At 37.5% G+C, this 21,258-nt stretch overlaps 1 protein-coding gene across 21 annotated transcripts in view; it reads left to right on the forward strand.

Moving 5' to 3' along the window:
* c2cd5 (C2 calcium dependent domain containing 5) overlaps positions 1-21,258 on the forward strand; it is a 63,163-nt gene that overhangs the window by 26,573 nt on the left and 15,332 nt on the right. For 14 of the 21 annotated variants that reach the window (XM_056236062.1, XM_056236061.1, XM_056236042.1 and 11 more), the window contains 9 exons: positions 5,245-5,359; positions 8,885-9,052; positions 13,408-13,599; positions 14,892-15,078; positions 15,170-15,334; positions 15,497-15,637; positions 15,735-15,798; positions 15,891-15,952; positions 16,921-17,019. In XM_056236062.1, coding sequence (XP_056092037.1) covers positions 5,245-5,359; positions 8,885-9,052; positions 13,408-13,599; positions 14,892-15,078; positions 15,170-15,334; positions 15,497-15,637; positions 15,735-15,798; positions 15,891-15,952; positions 16,921-17,019 — 1,193 coding nt within the window. The remainder of the gene's footprint in view (positions 1-5,244; positions 5,360-8,884; positions 9,053-13,407; positions 13,600-14,891; positions 15,079-15,169; positions 15,335-15,496; positions 15,638-15,734; positions 15,799-15,890; positions 15,953-16,920; positions 17,020-21,258) is intronic. The other 7 variants (XM_056236046.1, XM_056236050.1, XM_056236063.1 and 4 more) reach the window with 1 other exon arrangement.

Genomic DNA, 21,258 nt, shown 5'->3' on the forward strand with positions numbered 1-21,258 from the left:
TGTTTGATTAATGTTAAAAATGCAGGCAGCGGCAGGAATATTAGGCTGCCGTCACTTTAAGACCTAATGCAGAGATCCAATATACTGTTTTTCTATTCTACTGCGGTACTTTTCCATTGTTTATCAATGTAAACACAAGCTAGACGCAGTTTAAACGTCGCGCTTGCGTCTTGCTGCGTCTCGCGCATTACACTGCATTCTAAAAACGTGGCGCTGAAGTTAAGAGAAGTTCAAGTTCCGAGCATCGTTCACGCTGGCCCCGGGCCATCGGGCAGTCCTTATTGTTGAGCCCTGAGACTTACAAGTTATGCGCTTATATGCTACATATCATCGAGGCTAAGAATATAACACAATGTGCCTGGACATCTTTCACTGTTTTTCACATTCGTGTTAGTTCGTGGAGTAAATATATGTTAAAGGAGAACTCTGGCGCTAAATGAACCTTTGGTCTAATAAAACATTGGTACCTAGTCAACCGTTCTCTGAGATTTGTTTTCATGATAATCGAATGTAAAGAGATTTATCTCTAAAAACGGTTTAGCGTATAACGCTAGTAATGGGGGCATATAATAAGTAAAAAGAAATTGCTAGTTTATCACTAACAAGGCTCAAAATAGCCCCACACAAACACAGTAACATAATGAGGGTCTCTACATGCAAAACGAAGCATTGAGAACTTTGTAAGTGTACAGACCGTTTAATAAGAAGATAAAGATAAAGACAGTCCACTTCGTGTATACAGACAGGAGCCATCTTTGGAAAACAGTCTCAACTAATCAAACCACGAACGACGTGCTAAGTGACCTGAACTGTATGAAGTTCAGTGAACTTCTGAACTGTATGAATGGCGTTCATGGTTTGATTAGTCGAGACTGTTTTCCAAAGTTCCTATTTTGCTGGGTTTGACCTTACTCTGAAGTAGGAGCTTATTCAGTCCCCCCAAAAGATGTTCCTATAATAAAAAATTTTCCCAGTTCCTGGGTGCGAACACGAAAAAAAGCGGGTGCTTCCGCCAAGACGGTAGATTTTTTATTGAATAAGACTGATTTATTCCATAGAATGCAAAAGAAGATTGTAGGAAATTCATACATGTTTCGAACAACATGAGAGTAAATAAATGACAACGTTTTAAAATTAGGTGAACTTTTCCTTTTAATGTGTTAAATATTTCTATGCCATGCATATTCAAAACCTTTGCTCATTGATTTTTGTCAAGAGTGATTACAAATGCATTTAAAATGTGTAAAAATAATCATTATGCTTATTATGTTCTATTCTTTACACATAAAATCTAAAATATATACACAGACTCAATTCATATAAACTAATGCTTTTTCTCATTAGTGAGTGTTGCATGAGCTGCCATGCGCTGTGCTTCTGAATGAACGTGTGTCGGGCAGCTGTTGCATGCTTTAGCTGGATCTCTGCCTGTTCTCTGCTCTGGCCGATCATTTCTTGATCTGCTCTGACTGCACTTCACCTGACCCCTTACCCAGCGTCCACTGCTCCCTGATCACATGACCACTTGATCTACCAATCCAGAGAAGTGGACGTAGCCAGTGTTCTAATTTCAGTCAAGAGACAATGAGATTGTCTCGTGACCTCTGTGTGCTTGGCAGTACTGGTTCCTGTGTGGTCATTGTTGCTTCCTGTACTGGAGTAAAAAGGATTCATACATTATGGATTATGATTTTGTCAGCTGATATCACATGTGTTCTAATGATATTGATTTGTAGTTATTGTCTGGGTTCGTACTTTTCAGTAGGGGATTTTTAAAATGTATTTAAAGACGTTCGGTTTCTTGACTGAATATTTTTCATTAATGCGTGTTTTTGTGACTATGGAAATTGCAAAAAGTTTAATATTGCTCAGGAACTGGAACAGCTGGCAGCAGAGTCCAAAATGAATAATCTATAATAATTTTTTTTTTTTTTTGGTAAAAATTGGTTTTGGTGAGTAAATAGAAATAGTCTGACCTTCCTGATGCAAGCAATGTACACGAAACATATAGGCCTGGTTTCACAGAGAGGGCTTAGATAAAGCCAGGATTAGGCCTTTAGTTCAATTAGGACATTTAAGTAGCCTTTTTAAACATGCCTTAGAAAAAAAACATTACTGGTGTGCATCTTGAGACAAAACTTGCTTTCAGTTAAAACCACGTAAACATGAATTTTAATCTGAGACTTGGCTTAAACTTTGTCTGTGAAACTGGGGCATAAACCGTTTGTCACAAATATAGACAGAGTGGAAAACCCTCCCGCTTAATAATGCCATTGTCCTAGGTATAAAAAAACGTAATTTAAATGAATTTATAAAGTAATATAATAATATAATTTAATATAATCAAATTCTTGGCCTGAAGGCATATTTATTGGCCAGTAGTTTTCATCTGCTATTGGCAGAGGTGGCAAAAAGTTATTTTGGAGCTCTGGCAGATGCACTTTTTCAATGACTACAGAGCGATTTATATACACTCACCGGCCACTTTATTAGGTACACCTGTCCAACTGCTCGTTAACACTTAATTTCTAAGCAGCCAATCACATGGCGGCAACTCAGTGCATTTAGGCATGTAGACATGGTCAAGACAATCTCCTGCAGTTCAAACCGAGCATCAGTATGGGGAAGAAAGGTGATTTGAGTGACTTTGAACGTGGCATGATTGTTGGTGCCAGAAGGGCTGGTCTGAGTATTTCAGAAACTGCTAATCTACTGGGATTTTCACGCACAACCATCTCTAGGGTTTACAGAGAATGGTCCGAAAAAGAAAAAACATCCAGTGAGCGGCAGTTCTGTGGGCGGAAATGCCTTGTTGATGCCAGAGGTCAGAGGAGAATGGCCAGACTGGTTCGAGCTGATAGAAGGGCAACAGTGACTGAAATAACCACTCGTTACAACCGAGGTATGCAGCAAAGCATTTGTGAAGCCACAACACGCACAACCTTGAGGCGGATGGGCTACAACAGCAGAAGACTCCACCGGGTACCACTCATCTCCACTACAAATAGGAAAAAGAGGCTACAATTTGCAAGAGCTCACCAAAATTGAACAGTTGAAGACTGGAAAAATGTTGCCTGGTCTGATGAGTCTCGATTTCTGTTGAGACATTCAGATGTTAGAGTCAGAATTTGGCGTAAACAGAATGAGAACATGGAACCATCATGCCTTGTTACCACTGTGCAGGCTGGTGGTGGTGGTGTAATGGTGTGGGGGATGTTTTCCTGGCACACTTTAGGCCCCTTAGTGCCAATTGGGCATCGTTTAAATGCCACGGCCTACCTGAGCATTGTTTCTGACCATGTCCATCCCTTTATGGCCACCATGTACCCATCCTCTGATGGCTACTTCCACCATGTCACAAAGCTCTAATCATTTCAAATTGGTTTCTTGAACATGACAATGAGTTCACTGTACTAAAATGGCCTCCACAGTCACCAGATCTCAACCCAATAGAGCATCTTTGGGATGTGGTGGAACGGGAGATTCGCATCATGGATGTGCAGCCGACAAATCTGCGGCAACTGTGTGATGCCATCATGTCAATATGGACCAAACTCCCTGAGGAATGCTTCCAGCACCTTGTTGAATCTATGCCACGAAGAATTGAGGCAGTTCTGAAGGCAAAAGGGGGTCCAACCCGTTACTAGCATGGGGTACCTAATAAAGTGGCCGGTGAGTGTATATATAGTCACAATCACAAAAGCAATTGAACACTTGGATAGTTTTGAAGAAAGTTCATTTTGCATACTAGTCAGGTCACAAGTGATTTGAATCACGTTATAGCAGTGGTAAGGTGAGCATCAGACCATTATTTATTTTTTGCACTTTCTTTTGCATCTGATCTCTTATACGCTGTTCACTTTTCTTTTTACGGTTACCGTTCAAACTCCCTCCTGCTGTGGGCTGTTTATCCAGAATATGATGTTTGAGTTTGTCCTCCTTTGGGAAGCATGACTGGACTAGCAGGGGAATGCTCGGCCCGGTTGTTGATTAGTTCATAAAAGCTGTCAGTCAGGAGGATGGCAAATCACACCACTGTCCTCTTCATCTTCACCATCACTATCGTCTTCCTCATTCCCTCTGCCCTCTCCTAGTATGTGGTTAACAGGCAGGGGAGCTTGCTCTCAGAGAGCGTGAGCACCTGCGTCCCATGTGTGTGTGAGAGAGAGAAAAGATCAGGTACTAGCCTTGTTAGCTTTAGCGCATGGTTTGCTCTGAGGACAATTTTGATACGTGTCACTGTTACAAAAATATATAAGTTTTGGACAACTTCATTAATTAAACATGTCTGAAGCTGTTTTAAGGCCTTTTTCACACCACATGCTTCTTAATTACGTATTGTTTTTTCCTCTGATGCATAACCAAACTCTATACAGAAAATAAAACGATTTTCTAGGATGCTATGTCGAATATTTCCTTTAATAATGGTGAGGAACAGGCCTAAAGGCCCATTCACAACAAGAACAATAACTATAATGAAAACTATTTAAGTGTCCACACCAACATACGTAAAGTTCTGTTTATTCTAAGCGCATGCTGCAGTTTTGTCGTCTGATGCTTTAAATGTTTGAGCTGTATAAAGTCGGGTCTATTTTGATTGGCTGTCGATGTATTTAACACTTCTCAGTTGGAAAAAAATCACTCCAACGATATTGTTATCGTTAGTTGTGGTGTGGACTTCAATTGTCATAAAATTAGAATGATTATTATTTAAACTATATAGTTATCGTCATTGGTGGGAATGGGCCTTAATGCTTCTGACAATGAGATTTTTTTCTAGAATGGAAATCAACCATTATATTTTTACATATTATTGATATAGAGCAGGGTTTCCCAAACTGGGGTTTGTAAGTTGATAAAAAGCTAATAATTAGATCATACAAATAAAAAATTACAACAAATGAATAATTTTAAAAGTAAAAACAAAACTCTTAATAAAAAGGTCATATTTTGTTTACCTGCATGTCATATGACCAATAACCGACATCAGAGAACCATGAATATGCAAATGTTTTGTTATTATTGAAAAATTCATCTAAAATCAAGTCAAAAAAATTTATCAAAGGGGGTTCAGCTGACAAAAAGTTTGGGAATCCCTGATATAGACAATAATATTAAATGAAAAATTGTGAGTTGTGCCAGATTGCATCGAATTACCAGCTAACATGGCTAGTATGCTGTTAATGCAAGAGGAGTGTTAATGTGCCAACGGTGTACGTGATGTTGTAAATATGTTTGTTTCAGACGAGCCGGAGACACGGGATGCGTGGTGGGAAGAGATCCGTCAGGAAATAAAGTCTCATACCAAAGCTCTTGGCTGCCACGCTGTGGTGGGGTACAGCGAGTCCACCAGCATCTGGTACTTAACAAACACACACACAGACACAACTCTTTTCAAACAGTGCTTCTCAATTTATTTGACTCCAAGGCCTCCCATTGTCCAAAACAATATTTAAAAACACCTCATTATTTTCAGATGTTTGTGATTTACTCGATACGGATTGATTTTTAGAACTTGGCATAAGTAGAAAAATCTAGAAATTTAAAATAAGACTTCGATTCGGCCCTTTGGTTGAGCGTTTTAACCCTCTGGGGACCAGAGTGTTTTTGGGGCCCTTGGGATGTTTTGACATGCACTGACATTTGTGCTTTTTTCATTTATTTATAAACATGTTAATGGCAAAGGTGTAAATTCACTCTATATAGCACAAACTTGGCTACCATGATATCTGAGCAACATGTATGTACATGTTTGTATTTTTAATAGAATAATGTTTATGCGTGGTTATTGAAAAAAATAAAAATGAAAGTTGCTGAAATAAGACCACAAAGCACATATTGATTATTTCTTCACAAGACTTTTGAAAATTGTATCACATAGCCTAGAATATTTGTTTCAAAACTATGTGAGAATCATCCTGACTACTCATTCAGATAAGTCAATAAAGTCTTTTACATTTTTAATGACGTGTTTTGTTTGAGAAAGCTTTATGCAGGAGGCGTGATCTCTCATTAATATGTTTGGCATTTCACACCTGAGAAAGACAAAGACCCTCCCACAATGGCCCTATTAGGTGCTATCAGGCCATATCATTACAGGAGCCTTGCACAAAGAATGAGGAGATTTAAAAAAGAATGGCTTTTAGATTGTTTGGATTTATATAAGGAAAATACAGGGTGCATACGTCTGGACAATTCTATCACACGCCCTTCACCATATAGACATGGTTTTATTTCAGTTCAAAGTTCAAAGTTAGAGTTGGAAACATCTTGAAAAGAAAATTGTCTTTCTCCATAAATGTCTTAGTTTGATCATACATATTTCAAAGTTGAGGATTTATTATTTTGATATAGCTTGAACAAACACTATAACATCTTAGTTGATTAGTTTATTGACAAAACATACTATATATTTAACATATGAGCAGAAACTCCTAAAAAAAAGCTTATTTGATGTCTATTTTAGAGTAAAAACTTTATCCAAAAAGATTCAACGAAATGTTTTTTGTTATTTAGTCTGTAGGCTAACAGTGCGTATCTGTGCGTTCATTCATTCATTCATTCATTCATTCATTCATTCATTCATTCATTCATTCACACACACACACACAAACATGATTCACATTTTAAACAGTATGCTATTTTTCCGTTTACAGACACTAACGTTATTCTATATCGCGATTAGAACAAAGCACTTGCAAAAAACACTTACTTCTCAGCTGAATTTGTTCATCCTCGAAGTGAAAATAAACCCAGTGTAAATGTCCCAGGATTGTTCCTCATATAGCCGCGCAAGACGACAGTAGATTAATCTGACTAAAAAATAATGTGTGTTTTCAGAGTTTATGGGCGTTAACGCGTCTCAATGTGTTGCTTCACATATTTGCGTTTGAATAGCTCGTGCTCTCCGTGGGCGTGTCACATTACCAGAGATAATCAGCTGAGAGAACGATAATGAGACGGGCTGACACGTCTCTCTTTTTATATAGATGACATAAACGGAGAATATTAATTTTAGTTTTGAATCGGATCATTTAAAAGTACAAACTCAAATGATTTAAAAGACATATTGCTTATGGCTGGGTGAATAGTATTAGCTGAGTTGTGTTGAAGATTAGAGACGTGCTCCAGAAAAAAAGTTCACGGTGACTGGGAGGCAGAACGCACACCCTGTTTATTTTCTTTATTTTACATAAGCACAATATTTTATTTCGATTGTATGTGGGCACATAAAAAGTAGACATTTACCAGATTATTTTTTCATATTTCTTAACTCTATATGAACAGAAATGATGGTAGTACTTTAAGTCTATTTTTCTGCTATGTGAAAAAAAACAAGCAAAACGCGCCGGCGCGTTTCTGGTCCCCAGAGGGTTAATACCCGTTGGTGTTTATTTTGTGTGTATGACACTAACACATGCACATTATCTCTTACATACTGTAGGTAACGTACACATTCAAAAATAAAATTGTATTGTCATCTGTGGTTCCATAAAGAAGATTTAACACCCATGGACTTTCTATTGTAAAAAAAGAAAAGGTCTTTTAACTCTTTCCCCACCAGTGCTTTTTATAAAAGTTGCCAGCCAGCGCCAGCATTTTTGATCATTTTCACAAAACCTTTTTGTTGTATTAATATCTAAACATGCAATGCATCAAAAGAAAGAACAGACCCTCTGCTTTAAAAAAACAAAACATTTTATTCTAGCTTCATGCATTCTTTTTTATCAACTCTTGAATTGGGGAAAGTTGCAACGTTGTGACCAAAAAGCTGAGAAAATAGCGTTTTTGTCAAAGACTACATCCATATCGGATTCATACCGACCATGAATCCATATCGGATTCATATCGGATTCATACTTCCTACTAACCAGAAGTGTTTTTAATGATTTAAAACAAACCATGTGCAAATTCATAAGTCAACACCATTGCTGAGTATTTTCTCGATACAGTCTCAAAAACGCGGATTGAAATTGCAGTTGTTCTGTCACAAATGCCGTCGTAATCAATCATGTCAACATGTGGGCGTGCTTTAGCATATCATTAACTATGCTGTGAAGTAGGGGAGTCTCAAGGGAAGCCAGGTTATTCCGGTATATTTTTCTGTTGAAATGAAAAATCGGGTACATTTAGCAATATAGCAGGTGAATTATGTATCTGTGTATTATGTATGATGTATATTACAATATTATGAACTATATGCCTTTCTCCACTGAAGTTCTAAGTTGTTCGAGCGTTTCTAATGATTTTCAGAAGGCAGCTGTCTGACTCTGAGATGGCGAACGGGAACATGGTTTGTGTGTAACATTAGGAACACATTATTAGCTGTTTGATAACGTAGTTAAGCAAAAGGCTAAACATATTAATTACCGCTGTGTGTCTTACGTTGTAAAGAGCGATACATAAAAACCATTACCACATCAATTTGTAGACGACCCTGTATAATTCACTCTTCCACTTCTTCTGAATCAGTTTCTGTTTCAAACATATATGGGTGAATTAAACCAGTATTTCTCTTGCCATTGTGCAGCGTTTACTACAGTAAAGTTGAACGAGTGGATCAGGGAATCCGAGCTGGGGTGGAGACTGGTACTAATTTGCATATTCATGGATCCACGTATACTAAATGAAGCAAGGGTGCATAGTTATTTTCAAGCTATTTTAAGGCATGAAGAAATTATTTTCACAGGATTTTTTTTTTATATATGTAATTTTGGTTATTTTCAATATTGTCATTTTATAGGAGAAAATGATTGATTACAGAGTGACTTTAAACTGATTTGGGTCTTTACCAAAACCATGTGAAAACACCCTCAAATACAGCTTCTTCATCCCGTTCTGTGATGAAATGCTCTGATTGTGTGCTTTTTATGTGTGTTTGCAGTGAGGAGGTGTGTATTCTATCAGCTTCAGGCACCGCTGCGATCCTCAGCTCCCGTTTCATGCAGGACGGCCCGCTGGAGACCGATCACAGGTTGTCACGGCAACCGCTTGTCTTTTCTACAGGGTCAGAGAGGGTCGATGGGGATATGGGTAGTACAGCCTCTTTGGGGTAGGTTAATGACACACACAAGCACATATACACACACACACACACACACACACCTTTGGCCCCCTGCTAAGGGTATGGCATTAAATGATGGACAAGGCGCAAGCACATAAACACAGCTTGCAAGTGGATTACGGTGAGCACAGTGACAAAGCTCTCACGTAAAATGTAAACCTGAAGAAATTGCAAATCCTAAACTCGAGGAAAAAATATATATAATTGTGCACACCAATCAACACAGTGTGAGGAGAAATAACAAAACCGCGAGTCCTAACAGGTCTTGCACACGCAGAACTGATCACAAGCGCGAGTTCTGTTGTGCTGTTCTTGTTGGCCCTCTCCGAACGAACGATGGCAAACAGTTAAGTTTTCTTTCTAAGTTTGTATGTCTTATTGCTGTAAGATTCTTTGTGAATTGTAGCAGCGGCATACTACGGAAGCCCGTAGGTCTAGTGGTAGATCTTTTGCCAAGCGTGTCAGAGGTTACGGGTTCTAATCCGCACTCGTATAGTTTTTTTTTCTCTCATCAAAACTGAATATGTTCATCAGTGGTTACAGTCTATATCAAGCAGGGACACGTTTGTGTGCATTTTATTTTTTGATTTCAGCCTACTTGCTTCACAGACATGTCTACTTTTAAACAGAACAATTCAAACCGAAAGAAAACCGACTACAGACTGCTCTCTGCTTATGTAATCCGTATGAAATGCGCATTTCCCTCTGGTGTCAGGCATGATGCAATTCAACAAGCTTTTTAGTGTCAAAAACATTTGTCATTATTTTACTTCCATATGTCGATGCTCTATAAAATCTGGAAAAAGTCACACAGGGTCGGCTTGACCAATGAGAAAGGTGGAGTTTTGCAAACGGGTAAATTCCTCTGTTGGGAGGTTTTATGGCCCTTTGTTTGCGAGCATGGTTAGAATGGTTCTGTCAGTTTGTGTCCATTTATACACCAATTAATATAACAAACACACACTGCATTCTATGAGGAAGTGATGTCCACTAAAGTGTGAGTCGTCAAATGAGCAATCATTTGATAGGAGACACGATATAGGTGGTGTTACTAGTACGGTAGTTATTAGATTATCTAGTAGTTCTAACATAAGTCATGCATAAAACAGTATACAATACAACAGACAATATACTAACTAAACAGTATCGATACACACAATGGGTCTCATTCATGAAACACGAGCAGAACAAATTTTTGTGTAAATCGTGTGTAAATTGGTTCTGGCGTAAATTTTCGGATTCATTAAAATGTTCGTATTTTCCAAATGTTAGTTGGTACACAAGAAATCTACACCTGCTCCCAGCCACGCGTAAATAGTGCGCTTAACACCCGAACGTTTTGCTCATTAATAAGGTTGCATTTTAATTCACCTTAATCGGGTAGGCCTACATATTTACACAGCATTTTGAAAAAATATTATACATAGTAATTACATACGATTTTTCTTATTATGAGAGCCAGTAATAGCATCTGCGATGGTGGTCCTTGTTTGAATACTATTTTTCCGAAGTGAACAAATTTTTTTTTTTTGCTCTCAAGCTTAATGTCGAACCATTTTCTTCTCACTTCTGGGAATGTTCGATTAACAGATGAAACTCCATTAACTGCATCTGTAATTTTTTTATCTTTTTATCATCTTTTTTTAGGACCCGATACGCCACTATGTAGGCTACGCTTGAAAATAAAATGTGGCGTTTTGAATGAACTTCTGATAATAAAACTTCAATTTCTGCATCTGAGAATTTTTTTTTCATTCGCATTCATGTCATAATATGCCCATATATAGTTGTCAGTCTGATTTAATGGGCGGGATTTATGGTAATTGAGAATGAACGTGCACGCGCATCCCATTTAATACTGATTGGAATTCATTAACACACACACACACATTACACTATCACATCTGACGTTTACGAAGTATTTGTGAATCAGGAGAAGAGTTTTCGGGAAGGTCTCTTTACGCGCAAATCACTCGCATATTTACTCGTATATTTACGAATGTTTCATGAATGAGACCCATTGTCCTTGGGATTATGCAGGTTAATTCATATATACCAGACTGTATGAATTAACAGAGGAAACTCCTTTTTATAGAAAATGTGAATTTCTAAGTATTTTTATGGCTTGATCCAAAGTGAGTCCAGAGCAAAGTTCTGCATTCTTTTCTGTCATATATCAGTGAACAGAACAAAAGTTAACATTTAATGATCTGTAAGCCTTTCACATATTTTTACACTAATTATATAAAACTATACTGTCAGTTATACAAATTAAGTGGATAAATGCATTTCCATTCAAATGGAAACTGATAGAAAAACATTAGGCTTAAAAGACTATGCGTATCATGTGGCTCCTGTATAACAATAATATCACAACCTTCATCTTTCATTTAAATTAGCTGACAGTTTATACTTTGATGTTAGCTTCCCAAGCATCATACATTTATGAAATTAATCATGTTTGAAAACCTTTTGAATATATTGCAGTCTGGCAATGGAGTTAGCAGGTAAACTGGGGTGACTGTGGCAGTTTTGAGTGGCTGAGGAAATGAAGCAGAGGTAAGAGATGTATTAATGGAGTAAGAAATAGGTGCAGAGATGACAGAGTGGCAGAATTTCAGGAGAGAAGTAGGGGCAGGGTCAAGTCGACAGGATGAAGAGTTGGATTTCAAGATTAACTCAGAGACAGAAAATGGATTAGTCAAAGATTGGCCAGAGAGATTAGGCACGAAGCTAAACTCAGCCGCCTCATCAGAGAAACACCGGTGGTCAGTTCTGCACGTGTGAGACCTGTCATGACTCGCACTTTTGTTTTTTTCTCCTCACAACGTGTTGATTTGTGTGTGCACAATTTTTTTTTTTTACCTGCAGGTTTACATTTTACGTGCAAGCTTTTTCACTGTGCTCACACTGCTGTAATTCACTTGCTCACTGTTTATGTGCTTGTGCTGATTTGTCCATCATTTAACATCATATAAGGGGCTAGGAATAGTTCACCCAAAAATAAATAAATGTTATCATTAACTCTCCCCCTCATGTTGTATCAAACTGCAAAAAGGGTTTCTATTTTTCTATTAAAGAAAAATCTATTTTCTAAATGAATGTTATAGATCTTATTGTGAACAATTCATCAGCGCATCATTTTATTCTTGTTTCATTTAAAAGAAAAATGTTTTGACCTCGTAAAGTTCAATGAAAATGCCATAACTGGACCTTCCAATAAACACTGACAGACTTCTCTTTGGTGACATATGTAGGACTTCTCAAATAATTTAGTCTACTTAAACCCACCCCTGCTTGCTGGTGTTCATCTGCCTACACTTTTGAGTGCAATGGCCACATCTCAACATCCAATAAGCAATCTATTTATATATATATATATATATGCAAAGCTAGTCTTCCTGAAAAACCGTAAGCACTATTTGTTTAATTTGTATTTTTGTTCTGTTGTATTTTTTGTTGGTATTGTTTGTAATATAGTTTCTTTGTTCTTATTGTATTGCTGACTGTTTACTTGTCGTCTGTAACTGTTTTGAGGACTTTTACTTACATTAACCTAGTATTAGTTTTTGCTGAAGTATTGATAATTGTGAAATTTCACTGATATTTAAAATTACCCATATCATGAAATAAGATTTTGATCATTTCACCCACCAGTTTAATAGTGATTTCAATATTGAGCAAAATAATCGTGATTTATGATTTTTGCCATAATTGAACAGGCCTAGTCACAGCCGGGTTTTTTTTTATTTTTTATAGTTACACTCAAATACACAATATCACAGATCTGTCGCTACTTCCATTTCATCATGACTTTAACAAAAAAGTCATTGTTCGTTAAATTTTCTCCTTGGTCCAGTAGTTCTTAAAGTGGGCACGGAACTGAAATTGTGACGTATGGCTTCCCCCATGAGAAAAATTTTTAGGGTGCGACTTCATTTTGTTCATTGTCAGTTTTGATTTCATACTGAGTTTAGAAGTCAAGCCGGTTTTGAACAACATGAAGTAAATCATGACTTAAATTTAATTTTGGGTGAACTTTTCCTTTATTCTCAATACTAAACAGTACTAATTAAATTGGTGTGTGTGTGTGTGTGTGTGTCTGTGTATGTTTGCTGGGGACAGTTTTTACAGCTACTAACCAAATTAAGTCTTAAGGACTTCATAACAAAGGGGCTAAAACTTGGCTGTCTCTGAATATGTATGTGTTTTATGTTCAAAAATAATCTTTACAAATTTGTACGCTTATGTGAAGAGAGTTTTATTCTGTTTATGGCTGGTTGGGTCTGTGTGTGCCCTTGTGTTATCGTTTATGTACTAATTGGAATATTTATTTCTGTAAGATTTGAGGAGGTGGCGCCCCCTGGCTGTGAGTTCTGTCACATACCGTACGATGAGTTGAATATACCATTTCCTGCTCAGCTCACCTATTGCTGCTGCTGTCGCCGTTACAAAGTTCCTGATGTGCTCTTCACCACGATCGACCTGCCTACTGAGGCTAACATCACCGGGAAGGGCTGCCTGATTCAGGCCAGGTAGAAACTCCAAATAACATCCTGTCCAAATGGAATATTTTTATAATGCACAGTATAGTGCAAGTAGTATCTGAAGCAATTAATAATAAATAGCAGTGTGTAGGGCTGCACAACGAACTGCTATTTAATCGAACAAATATATGTGCTGTGTGTTTCAGTGTTCATGCGAGCATGAGCAGCTCGGTTTGCAGTAAATGACCCTCCACACAAACTTATGCTCTGAGTTTGTGTCGCTTATTATGTGCATTTGGGAATACAACATGTGCTGACCATTTTCACAAACTTATAATGAGAAGCAACTGTTGTCAAGAAAAAAATCTTTAAGGGGCTTTAAGTCATTATTATTATTTTTTTTAAATAGTTGATTTACAGTTAATTTATTTTACAGTGAAATATATCAATATTATTATTATCGTATAGCGTATGTCATATTGATGTTATCACTAAGGCTTTTTTTAAATAAAAATTGTAATAGGAAAAATCCCAATTAGATTTTCCCCCAAATCTTTTAGCCTTAGTAGTTTGCTATATTTTATTTACAACGGTGCAAAAAAAAGAAAGAAGACATTTGACTTTTTTTAATGTGTCCCAAGTGAACAATTAGTTCAGATTTTTCGGACTAAAAAAAGCCTTCCTTTAAACACCTTAATCGATCCGATTGAGCTTGATCTGAATAACATTTTGATCGGTTTGAAAGGGGTGGTTTATTCCTTTTCTTATCCGATCGAGAGAACATATAAACACTTGATCGGATTGAAAACCGAAACCGGAAAGGACTGCGCGTATGCAATGACGTGCGGAACGAGCTGCAGTTGTTGTTAAATAAAATGTCATAAATGACTCGTGTTGTTCTAAAATTCTCCTACCACTAATCGTCTGTGAAGTGGAGGAGAACAACGTTCCATTAATCCTCATCACTTCATAGTCTCATCCACAGACACTTTTGGGTGCGGGAAGGGGCGGTTTTACGGTTTTATATATAAACAGTACGGCACAACGGTTCATGTGCTTGACGTCTCTTAATCAGGACCTAAAATAGATGAATCTTAAGTTAACTGCTCTTTAAAACAAAGAAAAGAAGCAATGTAAGAGACTAGTTTGCACAAACAGCGGGAAACTTGTATATTTGTACAGTTGCACGTCAATTCAATTTGAATTCATTCCGATTGAAACAAAAAGTGTACATGTAAACACAGCCAGTGTTTCTCACAGTATGTTCTGGTTGTATACTGTGCATTTTGGCAAATGTGATGGGTCATCTGGGTATTCTTTGCATCTCCACCCCACTGTAGGCTGTGTCGGACTAAAAAGAAGGCCCAGGGCGAGGGGAACGCCATGGCCATCAGCAATCTTCTGCCGTTTCTAGAGTACGAGCTCCACACACAGCTGATGAACAAATTGAAGCTACGGGGCATGAACGCTTTGTTTGGTCTGCGTATCCAAATCAGCGTGGGAGAGACCATGCTGCTAGGACTGGCGGTCAGTGTGCTATTACCCATAATGCTCAGTGCGTTTACCTAATTAAATATGACTGGTTGTCCTGTTAATATCTGTTGTTTGTTCCATCCAGTCTGCAACAGGAGTCTATCTGACAGCGTTACCCAGTCCTGGAGGAATCCAGGTTTCGGGAAAAACTCCCAGTGACATCACATACGAACAGCACATCTCCAATATGCAGAAGAAAATCAATGACACCATCGCTAAAAATAAAGAAGTGTATGAAATCAACCCTCCTGTAAGTACACATACACGTCAAGCCACTTTGTGAGGTAGTATTTAAATCTTATATTATTTAATATTTAATACAATTTTATTTTATATTACTTTATTTGTATCCATCTGTTCCTCTTGTGAAACGACAGCTAAAACATTTTCTTTCTTTTTTTCCCCATCGTAGGAGGTTGTCGAAGAGATCATTGGTTCGCCTATTCCTGAGCCCCGTCAGAGGTCCCGTCTCTTTCGTTCTCACTCAGAGAGCTCAGATGAGGTGTCAGAAATAGACCTGTCCCATGGGAAGAAGGATGCCTTTGTGTTGGAGGTAAACTGGCTTTGTACTAGAGGTTGAACTTAAACTTGGAGATACTGGGCTTTTTTGTGGAGTGAAAGATCTGTCTGATGATTTAATACACTTCTAGATTGATGACACAGATGCTGTGGAAGATATTCATGCACTTCTGACTGATTCTCCCACCCCAGCTGGTACAAACCTCTGCTAGACCATTGTTGGACTCTATTATGTTTTTGCTGGACTGTATATTCAGATGTGTGTTTGTACGTTGTCTTCTGTTCAGGATTCTACAGCTGCAACACTGAAATCATGCCTGGGATTCAGAACTGGACTTCAGCTATACAGGTATCGTTCACCATAGTGAACTAGGGATGTGACTGTGAGGAAATTGTCCCACTGGTTAATTGACGTGTGACAACACCGGTAATACCGGTATCACCGCGGGGCGGGGCGTTGGAGTTTTTGCCTCTTTTCAGAGTATGTGAGCGGAGTGGAGTGGGAGCAGAGCGAGGAGTGGAGCGGTGTGATTTTGAATGGAGTGCGGAGCGGATTTTTTAAGAGAGAGCTCCACTACCGCTCCATCACGAGTACAATTCATGCCAACGGCTCATTATAGAACTGCATTTTTAATAAGGATTCACACGTTAAACACATTACGCTAGCATGATACAGATGGATCACTCAAATCAGAAAACAATTTGAAGGTTATGATGACGCCGATGGACATGAGTGGCTGTGGGAGGTTATAGTTATCAAGCCTACTGAATATGATCGGGCAACACGATCTCATGAAAGTGCGTATCTATAGCACGAATTTTATTTCTCGTGCCATTTATATGCCAAAAAATAGTTTAATACAACGATGAGGAAGTGATGGAAAAATGTACTTTTTCCTAACTTCTGACCAACCAACGGTCTATCTTTCAAAAAAATGGGAAATTCATAGAAACGCTATCATGATTTTTTTTTCTTTTGCTGTTGGAGCGAATTGGAAAGTAAAAATTGTGTTGGTTGTAGTTTCTGTTCACCACTATAGAAGTTTACTCAACTATGACAACTTCTGCTTGTGAAATGTGAAAAGGGTCCATGAAGACCATACTGTTGTTGTCCTAATATTTGCAGACAATTAATAAATGAAGCTTCAAGCTAGTTTGAGATATGTGCACTCCAGAAAACAGATTTATTTTCTATATAATGTTTGCATATTATATTTGGATGTAATTTACATTTGAGGTTGTTTCTTCAGAGTGAGTTGACATGAGGAGGTTTTCAATGTTTGGTGTAGAATCAAACAGATTTGTGTGTGCTTTCAGATGTTCACCTCTGTGAGGGTCTTTCGCCTTAACAATGTCAACTTGACCAATCAGGGACTGAATAAGGTTTTCAGTGACCTCTGTGAGAACCTGCTTAAGGTGAATACATTTTTTTCCCCTATATTTCCTATATCTTATTTCTTTCATGGTCTAATGTAGACTAGGGATGGGACGATACACTTAACTCTCTGGGGTCGGCGGTCTCGCCGGCGATACCAGCTCACTTTTTTCCTTATCAGTGCAAAAGAGACTCAAATTACTCTGTTAATTTTGATCTTACATATAAGTGTTGTACATCATTAGATCCTGTTAAGTTTCTATTTTTTTTGTGGATACTCACAATAAAAACAAAGTGTTGTGCTTTTCACCAAATAAAGAAAAACAAACATGATGCGAGTTTTGCGTTCTCTCTGTCAGTGAAGTCCATTCTGAAACGCGTCCTAAGATTAACTGTAACTCCGCGATTACTTGTCACACAGGCACGAGAGGTTTTTCTTTATGAAGCTTGAATTCTCTTCTTTTAAATGAAGTAATTTATATAAAAAACAAATATTCTCAGTTTATGCAATCTGTATGAAAAGAGAGTGCTGTCAGTATTTTTTCCCCCAGCTCATTACACTTCATTACGCGTTAATCTGACACGCCCACGGACGACGCGCGCTATTCAAACGCAAATGTCGAGGCAAGCCATGACAACGCCCACATCAGCTGTTCCACCGCGGCGGTAAAATGTGTGGTGTATTTGCTGCCTTTTACCGCTAAGAGGCGCTACAATCATAGACTCTGAAAAGTGTTCGTTTATTCCGGTTTATTCTCTCTAATGCGTAATCTGCTGCCGCACCGCGCTGATTCAGAGCGATTGAAAGCTGGTAGCAGAAGAATTCAACAAGTGAAACGTAGTTAAAATAATTCATAATCACAATACTGAAATTAGGCTACTGAAATGTAATTGAATAAATAATGAAAACATTTCAACATAAAACATTGCAATAAAAACATTTAGGCTACATGAACGAGGCTTTACAACTTTAACAGCGTACAGACGATAGCTCAGTGATCAACGCAACGACACGAGCTTCGAGGAGCTTCAACAGACCCGAGATCGAATCTCAATGTAGCATAGATGTTGTTAACCGATGTTGTCCTACGTTTATATTTTCCCACCTTGATGCTTAAATAGGTAACTGTTTATATCTGTTTACTTATTTAAAGTCAAGAGTTTTGTTTGATTATCATTACAACATAAATTTGCTACATTCCTGTAGAACCGCAGCCGCTGCACAAACGACAAAAACTGATGAAGATTGTCAGCCGATCAGAAAATGAAAATGAAGAAGCTCGTCTTTAGTCTGCTAAATTATTGTGTAATGTAAAAGAACACTAAAATTACTTAAGTTTGAAACCAAGTTCGAACATTTCAAGGTTTAAATTGTTTAATTTAAAACAGGGTTGCATCTTGTTTAGAGTTTATTTCTTTTGCGATGCAAAATAAGAAACACTAGGCTAATCTTATTCTTGCGACATTTTAAATTTGTATTGCCAAAGAAATTACAGCTAAATTAAACAATTAAAACAGTAGGCCTACAAAACGAAAATTGTCCAAAGAAACATAATTAAATTAAAAACATGCGTTTCTCTTTGCCTCTCTCGCGCTGGATCTCTTTTTAACAAGTTTATTTAGTCTCCCTCGCTGCGCGCGCGGGTCTCTCTCTCGAAATTAATCATTTCAGGGTAAAAACACATCATACAGCTGATAATACTGTATATGTCGCTGCGTGTCAGCCATACAAATCACGAAAAAATTATTTAACCTTTAATTGTTGCTTCAAAGACACAGCATGCCTTGTTGAATTCACCTTACAATAACTTCAATTGAAATTTTGTGTGAAAAAAAAACTTTAAATAGGCTACAATAAATAAACTACAATATTTATAATTTAATAAGATATGGGGCCTACATTTGGACACAGATTTATCCTTACAATAATTTTGCCTGCTCATCAGGCTGGCTATCCGACACTCTCCATATGAAAGAGGAACATTAACACCTTTGTCCAGCAACTGTCCCTCCAACCCCCCACAGGCTATCGGAGTCTGAGGCTGACTTAACACAAAGAGAAGTCGCAATTCACACTTAAATCGCCATTCTAGACAGTGTTGATAATGAAGGAATTAAATGATTTAAGTTACATGTAGCCTAGTGATATTTCTGTCATAAAAGTTTATTACTAAATATTTCATTATTTCAATAATTGATGAAATAAAACTGGTTTGGGGCAGCTTTTTCCAAGCAAAACTAAATATAATCTGAAAAAACGCTTGTGAATTTGTTGTCACTTAATATTAAAGTCTACAGGGATCTTTGGATCCTTACAACCAGGCATGCAATTTGTGAATTAAGTTTTTATTTTATTTTGTATTATTCAAATAAATATCGAAACACGGTGCTTCGTGGTAATGCTGCTAAATTAAATAACATTTATAGAATAATTATGAACTTAAATGAAACAATATCGCAACATTTCGACAAATACATTATTATGTTTTTACATTTTAATTCAGGGCGATTTAGCCTACATTTAATTAGAGCGAGATTTTCACCCATGTCTTGTCATTTTCTCATTGGGAAGCGCATGTTTGAGTAGATCCTCTGTACCTCTCGTTTTCATATGGATTAGCCTACATAATCAGATAACATTTATTAGCCTAAATATTTAGACATTTAAAGGCTTTAGACATAGCCGATTTCTTATCGTGACTGAGCTGAAGTGGCTTTCGGTTCATTTTTGTGACGCGCAGTTCCCGGAGACAGAGAGGACAGATATACTGTTTTTGTCGTTAGCCTAATATGAATACAAGTTTACAGTTTTGAACGATGTAAGCTACTCTACTCTTATCTGTATGACCAAAAAATTACGGAGTCGCCTATTAAGTTATTTTAGCTGTAATAATGAGATAAATAAATTAATCTAAATGAACGCGCCGCCGCGTTTGTCGAACACTAACTCACGATGCCAGAATAAAACCCGACTTTAGAAAAATGCATAGGGTCACTCGGCGTGGTGTGCCAAAACACTTAATTATAAACTTCAATATTTCATTCAAAATAATCTCAACACGCTTTGTGAAATTTTGAAAAGCCGTGCATGCATTAAGGCCACTGGAACTAATGAACAACTGAAACGCTGGTTTTGATTTTATTGTTTTTCGTTTAAACGTGCCTGTTGCATATCTCTATTTTATATATTTGATATTGGTGAAGTAGCCTATAGCATTGATTAGCTGTGGAGGGAGGGGTGTGGGGATTAAAATAATTCAGCAGAAGTAGGGATGTTTAGACCAGAAGGAAATCCCAGTCCCCCCTGGCAAATCACACTTTACTTAAAACCATGTTTTTAAAAACTCTAGGTTGTAGGGAACAGACCTCTCTGCCATGCGCGCGCACGGTTTGGAGCACAATATCTGTCTCGCATGCACGCTCGCTCTAAATAGATTACGGGATATTTTAACTAATTTACGGTATAACTAGTCGATCACGAGTGGCTCAACAGGTAGATCTATAGATAAACTATATCTTTCAGGAATTTGACCGACCGGGTTGACACTTCAGCGTGAGAAATCGGGGGGGTGGCGTGAGAGCCTGGAATAAAAAAATAAAAAAAATATATATAGCCTATATAAAACAAAACTGTATGGTGTAACAGAGTTTTAGAGCTAGACAAATCTCTCTGCAATAATAAATATAAAATATACAGCAGACCATGTTTGTGCGGGATTTGAACCTGTGTCATCTTGATGATGAACCATCAGTTCTACCGCTCGGCTATGAATTTTGTTACTGAGAAATAACCAAACGTTTGATTCTCACATGAGCGAGAAAACGTTTTGTCTTTAGCCTGTGAGTGTAGGCCTACTTTAACCTTTTACAGTTTTAAAAGATTATATCTTATCTGTATGACCAACAATTTGTTGTAGGCTTATTTGGAAATTACCATAACTTGTAGTATTTCATCCTTAGGCTACTGTTAATAGACATTAGCCCCACTTACGTTTTGCTAAATGTCCCTTTGCGCCACCTGGCGGTCATTTCGCGTACGACTTTGAAATGCGACTGGTTTATTTTTACCGCGGTGGATGGCTAAAAATGGTATGTGGATGGCTAAAATGTGTGACTAAAAATGTGCTTTTGGCTTTCATTTATATTTTGATTGTTTGTATATATATATATATATATATATGTATATGTATATATATATATATATATATATATATATATATGTATATATATATATATATATATATATATATATATATAATGAGCCTTTCATTCAGGGGTGT

The sequence above is a fragment of the Rhinichthys klamathensis genome, unplaced genomic scaffold, assembly GCF_029890125.1.
Source record: "Rhinichthys klamathensis goyatoka isolate OS25496 unplaced genomic scaffold, OSU_Roscu_1.1 h1tg000436l_1, whole genome shotgun sequence".
NCBI lineage: Eukaryota > Metazoa > Chordata > Actinopteri > Cypriniformes > Leuciscidae > Rhinichthys > Rhinichthys klamathensis.